The sequence below is a fragment of the Chionomys nivalis genome, chromosome 18, assembly GCF_950005125.1.
Source record: "Chionomys nivalis chromosome 18, mChiNiv1.1, whole genome shotgun sequence".
NCBI lineage: Eukaryota > Metazoa > Chordata > Mammalia > Rodentia > Cricetidae > Chionomys > Chionomys nivalis.
The window spans coordinates 50,564,115-50,577,717 of NC_080103.1; the positions used below are offsets into that span (position 1 = coordinate 50,564,115).

The 13,603-nt window shown below is 36.4% G+C and overlaps 1 protein-coding gene across 2 annotated transcripts in view; it reads right to left on the reverse strand.

The window, feature by feature from the left end:
* The window catches only part of Pkn2 (protein kinase N2), a 100,165-nt gene that overhangs the window by 52,379 nt on the left and 34,183 nt on the right, over nucleotides 1-13,603 (reverse strand). For both annotated transcript variants that reach the window (XM_057793183.1, XM_057793182.1), the window contains exon 3: nucleotides 2,098-2,252. In XM_057793183.1, the coding sequence (XP_057649166.1) occupies nucleotides 2,098-2,252 (155 nt within the window). The remainder of the gene's footprint in view (nucleotides 1-2,097; nucleotides 2,253-13,603) is intronic.

Below are 13,603 nucleotides of genomic sequence, written 5' to 3' on the forward strand. Positions count from 1 at the left end.
TAACCAAGATCCATACCACCGAGGAACACCATAGAAGGGGGAGTGGAAAGACTGTAGTATTTGGACAACAGAGAGATGTTAACTGCCACCTTTGAGGCAAGACACTGCCACTGCAAACATAAACCCATGGCAACTTTGGTGGCTCACACAAGTGTAGGCCTGTCAACAGAGAGGCACAAATAAAGTGTTCATAGGGCCTTCTCCCTAATGAGCCCCTGGCTACCGAGAGATTTTGGAAGAGGAAGAGTTAGCACCTTTAGTTGTACGCTCACTGTTGAGTGAGACAAGCGCCCTTCAATAGAGAATTTCACCCAGTGATTGCATAGATGGCTCTGGTTAAATTCACTGGGTCAAAAAAATAAAGCAAAACTGACATGAATATCTGAAAGGAACTATAACGGAGGGTATTGATAGGGAGATTAAAAACAGGAATTTATAATTATTATTATAATTTTATCTCCAAGGTTAGTTAAAGGTTAGTGAAGCAATAATCTATCAAGTAAAAACATACTCCACTAAAATTTTTAATTTTATATCATCTAGCTAATTTTCATAATTAACCTTAAAATCTTGCTTATTATACATATCTTTGTTCAGTGGAAGAGTGGGATACAAGACATCAAGAAATGATCCTCTCCGCTCTCGTTTCACATTCTCTTCAAGCTGAAATACCAAACAACTCTACACAAACACATACACACACAGACACTGAGGCAAGTGAAAAGGCTTAGAGCAAAGAATACTGATGTGGGATTCCCTTCTGTATGCTATGAATACCATTGGTTAACTAAGAATCTGTCTTGGGCCTGGCAGGGCAGAATAGAGGTAGGCGGGGAAAACTAAATTGAATGCTGGGAGAAAGAAGGTGGAGTCAGGAGAAGCCAAGGAGCCACAAGAGGAGAAAGATGAAAGATGCTAGCTGGAACCTTACCGGCAGGCCTCACCCTTCATGGTAAAATATAATAATAGAAATGGGTTAATTTAACATGTAAGAGTTTGCCAGGAATATGCTAGAGCCATTGGCCAAGCAGTGTTTTAAGTAATATAGTTTCTGTGTGATTATTTTGGGGTTGAGCAGCCAGGAACAAAAAAGTGGCCTCCTATAATAGGATACCTGCTGCCAAACCTGATGACCTAAGTCTGACCCCTGGGACTCACATGGTAATATGTGAGAACTAAATCCCATGGCTGTCCTCTGACCTCTACACATGCTGTGGGCCCAAACACATACACAACTCACAGAAAAAAATAACACGTACGTGTAAGCTTTAGAATACAAAGAAACACTGATATCCAGAGATAAGAATCTTTAAAATAATTGAGATTCGATAGGTAGAATTTATAATAAATGTACCCCAGATTTTCAGAATCATAAAATCTATGAAATTTTATGTTGGGAAGAATCATTAGTATAATATGAGTCAGAGGTTTCCAACATTTCTTTTTCCTGCCACAGTATATTTAAAAGCATATGCTCCCTCAACACAGATTTTCAAATGGTAGTTACAATATTAGAGTCACAAGAATATACAACAGTATGTCATGTAATCGGTAATTCTAGGACGTTGCCCTTTCCCAACGTCTGCTAGTGGCTGGAAAATTCATTATAGTCTAGATTCTTTTGGGGGAATAGATTTTTTTGTTTGTTTGTTTATTTTGATGTGATTTTAGGTTCACAGAAATGTCACAAATACAGAAAACTAGGTTTTCAGAAAATACACAATTTTTATACTATTGCTTTTAAAAACATTTCTGGTTTTTTTTTCTGTATTTTTTAACTTTGACGCTAAAATTGTCTCAGGACCATTATATACTGTTTAAACTCCAAAATTATCAACCCAAACCAAAACTATATGAAAAATGTGTCACTAAATGGAATGAGAAAGATGCTTTTTGCAGTGGGAGAGCTTTAGAAGGTGGTAATCACCTGTTGACCTCAGCAGGGATCTCACATTGCCAGAAGAAGCAGGTCCATCACTCTGTGAAGATGTGCCAATGACAGTCAAAAGACTTACTGACACCGGGGTAACAAATGAATTTTAGGGAGTAGGTAAACTCATAAATATGGAATCTACAAATACTAGGGACTTTACTTACCTTTGAAGAGCCATTTGAGTACATCTGTATCATATTCTCTGCACCTTGCTTTACTTTAAGCTCTATATCCAGTTGTTTCTGCAAGGCCATCAATCTATTGTTGCTAGTAGAACTACGAGAATCACTATTTGGAGTATCTGGAGTCCTTGGACAATCTGTGTATAAAATATTATGCTAATGTTACTAGGACCAACTGCTTATTGAAACTGCATGTCAGGATGAATCTGACCAAAATACATTATCTGCAAGTGTGAACATGGCACAATAAAATCCATTATAAAGTGATACACATCAATAAAAATTATCATTGAAAATAAAATCTGTAAGTTAATATATTCAAAGAATAAGAGTTTGAAATAATTTTCAAGCCACCTAAATGGAATTTATGTTTATAAATAATAAAAAATTAAATAATTTAAGCAAAGGAACTACCTGAGTGGCAGAACTACCTGCTAGTTCAGTTTTATACCTTATAGATCTAACCATTTGGGGCCTGGCATAGTATAATCCCTATACGACGTTGAGGCCACTGTGGGGTACAAAGTGACCTTAAAATCAGTCTATCAAAAAAAATAAATAAATAAAATAAAATAAAATCAGTCTATCTTAAGCTGAATGATACCTGTCCACGGCTTTTTTTCTTAATATTACTACTTTTAAATTAAACCACAGCAATTTGACTATTTTATTCAATAATAAAATTCCCCTTTGTCATATTATTGATAAGAGAATAAAATATCCAAATATTACACAAATTCCACCCTGGTGATTCTCTATAAACAGAACTAAGTGAGTTTTAAAAGGTGGTGCTGACATTAAGTGCTAATGAATTGAACATAAAAATGTGTACATTTTGTTTTATACTGTGATAATGTTCAATTACAATGGAAACTGTTCAAGGTTATTGACTGACATCAAATTTTGTAATAGGTAGGAGTAAAGAGATCAAATATTTTTTATGACTATGGTGTAGTGTACTGAATATTGTGCTGTTTATATTTACATTAAAAAAGTATATTGACTTCAAAAGTGACTGTTTGGCAACGACTTCTGATAATTTGACTATGTCTCTAAATGTTCATATTGACGGTAAGTGGTTTCTTTCATATCCATACTTGTTCTCACAATTTAAAAACAATAGGCAGGACAAACAATTAGGCCAGACATAGAACATTACACCTGTAATCTTGTCAGGAGGAACAGGAATACCTTGACTTCAAGGCCTGCTTGGACTACACAGCAAGATCCTGCCTCAGAAAAAAATAAAAAACAAAACATTTATGTACAGCTTACTAAATACAATTACTAATCAAAATGTTTTTAAAATAAGAGCATATACAGAAACAAGACTGTTCAACAGGTACGAGCAATTACTATCATGGCTGATGACCTGAGTTTGATCCCTAAGAGTTACACGATGGAAGATAGAACCAACTCCAAGTTGCCCTTTGACTTCCACATGTATACTGTGATATGCATGCCAAAATCCATACACACACCCAAAACACACTCAAATAATAAGTGTAGCAAATATAAATGAATAAACAAGTATCAATATTCATAAGAAGCCCTAAACTATCATATCACATTCATATTCCATTAAGAAAACTAGGGTACAAAATTAGTTAAGAAACATGTTCCATGCCATATAGCTATTAAAGTGGAAAAACAGATTTGAATTTAATCAATTCTATTTTGACCTCTACCCTATTGATTGCTGTGCTATGTTGTGCTTAGCATGTATTCTTTTATGCATTTAAAGGCCTATAAACAACTACAATACACTCCGTATATATATGCATATTTATGAAAACAACAGTATAACCATGAATCACATGAGTATGTTTGCTACTAATCCTTAAGTAACCCTTTGAGACAGATATTACCTGCTTCAAGACTCAAACAAAGCCATAGCTAGAATTCACTTTAAGAAATAGTTCTATTTTAAGTGAATTAGTCAAATTCATTTTAAATACAACACATTCTTATAGAAAAGTAAGATAAATGTACCTATGCTTTTAAATTAGCACACAGGAACTGTTGACCATATGCAGTACAGGGGATAAAAGTGCTTAGATCTAGCTGGGTGTGGGAAGCACGCCTTTAATCCCAGCATTCTGGAGGCGAAGCAGGTGGATCTGTAAGTTTGAGGACAGGATGATCTATGGAGAAAGTTCCAGGACAGTCAGGGTTACACAGAGAAACCTGGCCTCAAAGGGGGAAAAAAAAGAAAAGTGCTTGCATTTAAATTAGACACTGGGATCCAACTCAAACCTTGTAACACAGGAAAGTTACTGAATGGCTGTGTCACATGTTCTTCTAGGATGAAAACACCATGTGCCTCACAAGATTATTGTGAAGATTAAATGGGTTATGTATGAAGACTTGAGAATAGGGTATGGTGCATAGTAAATATATAATAAATATCCCCACCATTAACTGTAGAAAAAAATCTCTGCTGAGATTATAATACAATCCATAATATAGTTCTGAAAACATTTTTTTCCTTTTCTCTTTTTGTATAAATGATATAAAGGTTGTATAAAATACTCAAATCACACAGAATCTGGGACACAATTACCACAAAAGCATATTTAAATTAGAAGAACTAAAGTGTATGGAGAGTACAAAGCCCTCTGCCGAGGAAAGAACAGGAATGTGTTGTTTGTAAAACTGTGGATGGTGTTTAGCCTGGGATGAGGGGAGAAATGATCCCTGTCTAAACATTTGCCTGTAAATGAAATGAAAACTGTCCTCTTGATGTTTCCACATGGGTCAGAGACTCAGTGGGTAAAAGGTGGTGGGGACACAAGTTGTATCGTAAGATGAATTCCTTGTAGTTAGGGTTGTTTAACAACAATATAGCTTGCCTCAAGATGTAACAAAGTTCCCTGTCTCTAGAAACATATATACAATTTTTTTCTTTTTCCTTTTGGTTTTTCCGGACAGCGTTTCTCTGTAGCTTTGGAAATTGTGCTGGAACTAGCTCTTGTACACCAGGCTGGTCTTGAACTCATAGAGATCTGCCTGCCTCTGTCTCCCGAGTCCTGGGATTAAAGGCATACACCACCACTGCCTGGCCATATATACAAAATTTTATATGTTTTGGTAGAGACGGTGTATACTGAATTCCTGTATATTACTGCAGGTTGACTCTGACATTGAACTACTTACAGTATGTAAAGTTAACAAAGTAGTGTACACTGACTTTGGTCTGAAGAACCACAGGAGAAAAGGAAAAGAACAGGTGAGCCAGAGCTCTAGAGTCTGTATCGCATGGCTAACCTTGTGGCTGTTAATAATCAGTGTGGTTATGATTATATACTTAACATAGCTGTACTGCAGCTATTATAAGGAGCTTAAAGCACACTAAAGGTAAAATAAATTAAATCAAGGCTCATCTAAGCAGTGGACAGTCCTCTTCACTTAATCTTTACATAAGTAATTCTAAGGTTACAAATGCAAGCACCAATTTTTGGTATTTGTTTTTGAAATGAGATGCTGCTGCTGTGTTCTCTCTCTCTCTCTCTCTCTCTCTCTCTCTCTCTCTCTCTCACACACACACACACTCACCTTTTCATTTAGAAATTAGAGAAACTATAGCTAGGTATGTGATCTATCATGCCTGACTTCCAGCACTCAGGCAGCTGAGGCAGGAGGATCACTATGACACTGAGGTCAGCATGGGCTAGTAAGACCTTACTGAAAATGGGAGTGAGGGGATGCAAACTCTGCATGCTTCCGGTCTGCTTGTTTCTCATTTTGTCCTTGGTTACTGGTAACTGGAAGCTTTAGAAAATAAATCATTTCCAGTGTACTTGCTAGTATTTCAAAACCGTGGTAACAAAAAGCCTTCACTAATGTTCACTGCACATAATAAAGGAAATTTGGGTTGGTGAGATGGTTCAATGGAACGGAGCTTGCATCAAGCCTACTGACCTGTATGTTCAAGGCCGAGGACCCTGACTCCTGAAAGCTGTCTTCTAACCTCCACACATGCACACTCCTTCATGTGTATACAAATGACATAAAGGGATGTAATATGACCAGGTGGTGGTGACATATGCCTTTAATCCCAGCAGTCTCTAATTAACCACCGGCAAAGGAAAATTACCTTCCCCAAGGTAGTCTCACTGGTATACAAACCCCTACACACAAACATGTGTGTACAAGAATAAGGAGAGAAAAGAGACAAAGCAAACATAACTGCAAGGGGAAAAATTGGGAGTTGTGATTAATGGCAGAAACTGAAGTAATATGTAGAAATGAAAAGTGAAATTTATGCTCTGGCACTGCTGAAGCATGCATGGGCAGACCGTGTATGGTGGTTGTGTTGAATTTGTTTCAACAGAAACAAGTTTCTGTTTATTGGGTTTCATAGTCTAAGTTGATGAGGACGACTAAGCAGGTCTCTTCCTCAAGAGGACACCAGATCTCATTACAGATTGTTGTGAGCCACTATGTGGTTGCTGGGAATTGAACTTAGGACATTTGGAAGAGCAGGGAGTACCCTTAACTGCTGAGTCATCTCTCTAGCCCCAAAGTAATATGTAGATGCCTTGTCATAAAGGGAATCTCTAACATGTTACAAATCTGCGCTATATTTTTTATAGAGAATGGAGCACCACCTGAAAACATATATAAGGAAACAACAGGATCAAAACATTATTAGAAAGCTTGAATGAGTTTTGCACTTATAATCCCAGCACTAAGGAGTCCAAGGTCACTGTTAGTTACTACCAAAGTTAAAGCCAGCCTAGGCTACAAGATCCTGCCTCACAAAACAACAACAAAAACACAAGGAAGCAAGCAACCTATCCAAACCAACTCTCCACTGCATACTTTGTTATAAATAATGCTGGCAGCAATGTTTAAATTGGATTAAAGAAAAACTGACTGAAGAAGAAAATACAGATCTGAAAAGGACAGAATCAGGCTTTGGTGATCTGAATGGGGAAGTGAAGGTGGCCAGAAAAATGATATCCATCCTAAAAGCCAAGTTTTAATTATGGCCACTGATGTCATTACCATAGAAAATGTGGGCGAAAATTTAGAAGTGGGTTGTGTCCCTTGTAGTTCATCAAATGACCCTTTCCTGGGGATTACCTAAGACCATCAGAAAACAGATATTTACAATTCAAAACAGTAGCAAACTTACAGTTATAAAATAACAATGAAAATAATTTTACGGTTGGAGGGATCATCACAACACGAGCTGTATGAAAGGGTTAACATTAGGACCATTGTCCTAAACTTTTTGAACTGTCTCCAGTATAGAAATCTGGTACTCATGGTGTGTCAGACCATGCTGGAGTTTATGTTAACAAGGTGTTTCATTGTAGGTCCCTAAATGGTTTCATGATGGGGGATAACATTTCTAGAAAGAGTAATTATAACATAGGGGGTTGGGGCTTTGAGTCATATAAGACTATCAGTACAGCTCAGAGAACATATCCTGACTAGAGATACAGCTTTTGAGTTATCAGAAAATAGAGCATGGTTAAAAAATCTCTAGGGATGGAACTTCAGAAGGCCAGAACATTTTGATTTGTTATCACCCATCCCTACCACAAATTTGTAATACGTTTGATATGCTGCTTCTGGTGCTTTTCCTTTTAAAGTAGCATTTGTAATGCACATGCATGTGTACACATGATGCAAATGTATCATAATGGAGGTGTAGATGCTAGAGGACTAATTGTAGAAGTCAGTTCTTGCCTTCCACCATGGAAGTCCAGGAGATAGAATTCAAGTCACCAGGTAAGGCAAGAAATCTTTACTTCTCTAAGTCATCTTGCTGTCTGGCTTCTGGCATTTTTAATATTTTAACAAAACCACAACTGAGTGCTTTGAAGAAATATTAGCGGTTTAGAACATGGGAATATCTTTAGATCAAATGCTTCCTTGATCTTTAAAAAACACTTATTTTTATTTCATGTGCATATGTGTTTTGCCTGGATGTATGTAAGTCCATCACATGCACGCAGTGCTTGTGTCAGCTGGAAGTGGAACTGGATCACCTAGAACTGGAGTTACAAGTGGCTGTGAACTGCTATGTGGGTGCTAAGAACTGAACTCAGGCCCTCTGCAAGAGCATCAAGTGCTCCTAGACATCTCTCTAGTCCCCACTGATTCACTTTCCTTGCCTGCACTAGAAAACTTTTCTTAAGATTTTACTTACATCCACAGAGGTTTCACATTCTGATCAGCTGAGCTTAGGTGCCTTATGCTTGACACATATGCTATTACAAACATCTTGTTAACAAAATACCCCAGTGAAGAACATACTGTCTAGCTTCTTTTTCTTTTTAATAAATAATAAAAACAAAGTCTGAAGGTCATCCAAGTGGTAACCAACCATAAAGCAATGTAATGATCTAGCTTTGTGACTACTCAATCATATATAACCTTTGGTCTTCATTTATAGCTAACTGACTCTATGCTCAAAATTCATCAAGGTGTACTGTACAGCCTGAGTGTCTGCTTATGAGACAAAGCTATTTACTTCATTTAAAACAGCTAAGAGAAAAGACAGTTAAAACAAACCAGGCCAAATCTATATTAATAAAAGTACTATACGGAAGCACTACTTATCTATTTCCTTAAGCGTCTATCTATCTACAAGTCCACAAGGTGCTAAGTACTACTTACTAACCAACATTTTGGTATCGGGGGAGGGGGAGGGAAATGGGAGGCGGTGGCTGGGAAGAGGCAGAAATTTTTAAGAAATAAATTAATTAAAAAAAATAAAGTGCTTCAGGATCTTGTCATATGTTAATTACCTGCGTATACTTCCTCCAAAGCCCTACTTTTCTACTTAAACAGGCAGACTTACCTCTTAGAATCACCTGGAATCTACTCAAAATATAACGGAGCTTTAGTATTTTGTGTATTCATGATGAACTTTGTCAGATATGCTATCAGCTAAAGCAATTTTGCTATTTAATAAACTAACACCAACTCCAGTTAAGTTTCTTAATGTATTACAAGCAATGGACATGGGTAAGATTGTGGGGTGTGACAGCTTTTGATTAAGGTGAACCAATGCTGATATTAACACTGTTCAGAATTGCTACCATGTTGCATCTTACTGTTTGAAAGCTGTATACTGCATCTCCTAGGAAAGGGAATTTCATTTTGTATATAAACTCTGTGCTTAAGGTATATGCAGCTTCTTAAGTTCTCTGTAAATGCTTTATCCATCTGCTCATTTCTCTAATCACAATAACCACGACATACCTTAGAATGGCTGAAAAATAGACCTGAAATGCTAAATACTAGGGAACATATTACCATATTACAGACTCCCTACGCATTGTTGGTGAGACGGAAACATAATACAGTTTCTCTGAAAAATATTTTAGCAGTTTAGGTTGAAGGCAATATATATATAGCACACTGTGTTGGTTTGAAAGAAAATGGTCCTTAAAGGAAGTGACACTATTAGGAGGTGTAGCGTTGTTGGAGTAGGTATGGTATAGTAGGAAGAAGTGTCACTGTGGAGGCAGGTTTTGAGGTCTCATATATGCTCAAGCCATGCCCAGTATCTCAGACCACTTCCTATTGCCTCTGAGTCAAGATGTAAGAACTCTCAGCTCCTTCTCCAGCACCATGTCTACCTGCATGAGGCCTTGCTTCCTGCCATACCGATAATAGACTAAACCTCTGAAACTGTAAGTGAGTCCTAATTAAATGTTTTCCTTTTTAAGAGTAGCCATGGTCATGCTGTTTTTTCATAGCAATAGAAACCTACTTAAGACAAACAAATCTTTGCAAACTCAGTCCTAGATGTTTATCAAAGTAAAGTGAAAACTTGCTCATACAAAATTTCATTCATGAGTATTTATAGCAACTCGGCTGATGATCGCCTAAAACAGAGCAGTAACTCCAATATCCTTGGTGAATGAATAACCTGTGATACACATATACAACTGACTACTCAGAAAAATTGTACAATTACTGACGCATATATCTTAGATTGAAGCTCAATGGCAACATGCTAACTCTAAAAAAGTCAGTTTCTAAAGGCTACATACTTTATGATTCTATTTTTATGACTTTCTTAAAAGTAAAAGTAATCATAAATGATTGCCATTGAATATGGTCTTGAGAAGAGTAAGTACAAGGTTTAGCAGTAGGGAAGTTGGGGGACGGTGACAATCAAGACATTGTTTTCTTCTGCCCACGCAGTATCCACCTTTTCAGTTTTCTTCCCACATCAAGTAAGGCACTAAAAAAAAAAAACAATCCCTCACAGACATGCCCACAGGTCTACTCACTGAGTGATTGATTTTTGAGGCTTTCTCTTTTCTAAGTAAGTCTAGGTTATGGCAAGTTGGCAATAAGTTAACTTAGAAAAACAAACAAACAAAAAGAACAAGCAAAAACAAAACCAAGTTTACCATATAGTAATTTTTTAAAAGCACATCAAACAATTCAAGTAGTGGAGCTGAAATGGCTCAGCAGGTTAGAGTATTTGCTGGTCTTACAGAAGGACCCAGGTTCAGTTCCCAGGACCCAAATGGAAGCTCACAGACTGTAATTTTTTTCTATCCTCCTTTGGCACCAGACAAGCATATGGCACACATATGCATGTGGGCAATATATTCACACATTTTAAATAAACGCCACATTTAGGTGACAATAGGAAAATTAAATTTCTAATGCTACTGTTCAAAAACGGTTTAACAAATTATGCTTTAGTCATTTTAAAAAAAAGCTAAGATTAACTATCTCAGAGAAAGGAAAAAAAAAAACCCAAACCTCAATTTTGTTAATTACATACTAAGACATCTGCATATGTGTGTACTAGATATTAAAGAAAATAAACACTAGATTAACAAGTGTAATTGTTCATTATATTTTGAGGGTATAAGAAAATAGAAAAATGAACTAAGATGAAAACGGTGGTTCAGGGAGACAGCTTAGTGGATAAAGGCACTTGGTGTTAAGGTTAATTAGAGATTAATCCTCGGATTATAGGGCATCTGCATCCCTACCCTCACACACAACACAAGAAACAAATATTTTTTTAAAAAAAAGATGAAAACAGGGAATTTAAAATATGCTGTGTATGTTGGTTTTGTTTTTGAGATAGGGTTTTAGGGTTTCACAATGTAGCCTCTGTCTCCTGGATGCTGGAATTAAAGCTTATACCACCATGCCTCACAATTGTTACTGTTTTTTATTGAGACAGAGCTACCAACTGTGTAGCACTAGTTGGTCTGCAACCCACTATGTAGTCTAACCCTGGCTGGCCTGAACTCTTGATCCTTCTGTATCAGCTATCTAACAAAGCCCAGCATAATTTTCTTAACTTCTTTAAGAATGATTCATTGAAGATATCAAGACTTAGAAATGGTTCTTTCCCAAATAATTCCTTTTGGAGTATCAGGTGCTAATTCACTCTTAGACTGCAGCTCCATTTTACAGAGATGGGTAACCCTTCATAGATAATCCACTTAGCCTCAACTAACCATACACTTGTAATTTCTATGTGAGCTAACAAAGAACATTCCATGATATAATTCTTTTTAAAGTTTTTACTTTTAACTGATGAATAACCATTGTATACAGTATGATGTTTCATTTCTACATCAGAAATACCCAAATCATGCTAATTAACCAGCTCTTTGTGCTCTATCTCTGAGTTGAATGTTTTTAGGTTAGGCAAATGAACTGATATACAGTACTTGTTACTTTATACAGCTTACTCTACTTGTGATAATGCCTACTAGGTTCACACATGTTTCAGTAACTGTTTCCCGCTATTTAAGAGCTTAATGGTATTCCCCATGTATATAAAAGCATGTGAGGGTGCAGTGGTACTAGGCCTTGAACATGGAGCCTTGTGCTTATTAAGAGTACTGTCAAATGAGCTATATTCACAGACTGAAATTTTACTTTTAATCCATTTGTTTACTGATGACATGTCAACTGTGCCCACAGCTTAGATGTGGTGGAAAATATTGAAACACGGGGGTGTGGCCATCATCTCTTTGATGTGATAATTTTGACTCCTTTGATCAAAAACCCAGAAGACACACTACTGAACTATATGGCAATTCTTTTGTGTTTGTAGCACTAGAGACTAAATGGGGGCCTTGCACACACTCTTAGTACTGATGTATTTTTTCTTTTACTTATGACAAAACGCCATTCTGTTTCCCATACTAGATTTATTAACTTGCAATAGCACCAAGAATACACAAGAATTTCCTTCTCTCCATCCTTGCCAGTATGGATCCTTCAACTTTTAAATACTTAACCCATCTAAATGGAGGGAAGAAATGTCTCTCTCTGGTTTTCAGCTATATTTCTCCGACAACTGGGTATTGAACAGACACTTCTATTTGCATGTCCTCTGAGAAGTACCTACAATTAGAGTTTCTGTTTTGTTGGGTTTTTTTTTTATACCCCCCCCCCCCCTTATTTTTGTTATGTGGGTAGAAACCAGAGCCTCACACTCTCAGTGAACTACACCTACAGTTCTAGTCAAGCTTTTGGTCTTTTTTTTAAAAAAAACAAAACAAAATAAAAAAAACTAAGGTAATGTTTTCTTTATTGGTAGTCTGAGTTCCTCAAAAAATACTGTAATATATGATTTGCATATATTTTCTGCAACCTGTATTGCCTCTTCAATCCATTATTTCCTTTGTCATGAAAAAGTCTTTTAAATTTGTTGTAATCCCATTTATTTATTTATTTATCTATTTTCAAGAAGGCCTTACTCAGGTTAATGACATGGGATTTTTTTGTAGTTTGCTTCTAGTAGCTTATAGTTTCAAATCTTACACTTAAGCAATAATCCATTTTTAATTTATTCTGTTCTAAGGGTGAGTTAAAGGCCCATTTCATTTTTCTACATGTGGCTATCCAGCTTCCTAAACACTATTTATTGAAGTGGCCTTCTCTAATGCATATTCCTAGCAGTTTGTCAAAACTGACCACAAATGTGTAGGCTTATCTCTGGGCCAGATAACTTCATTAGTTGATATGTCTGTTTTGTGCCAATATCATGCTGTTTTAATTAGTATAGTTTAAAAGTATACTTTGAAAACCAGTAATCTGATACTTCTAGTTTTTCCTTTTTCCTAAATGACTCTGGTCATTCAATCTTCTGTGATGTGAAGAATGATATTGGAGGCTGGCAAAATGTCACAAGGGGTCAAAGTGTTTACCATCCAGGACAATGATGTAAGTCTGAGTCCTGTAGCCTAGGATGTATGGAGAGAACCAATTCCTGAAAGTTCTTCTGATCTCCATACATGTGGCTCATAAACACAAACATATACATGAACATGCACACCCCACATGCTGCTAATAAAGAAAATACTGAGCTTTTTTTGTCAGAGACTGCATTAAATCTATTTTACATTTCCCAATGACTCACACATATGAGACAAAGTTTACCACTATGCTATATCCACAATTCTTTTATTTACTTTGTATTTTTAACATATTGTATTTATCTGTATTTACTTTGTATTTTAAGACATTGCCTAAC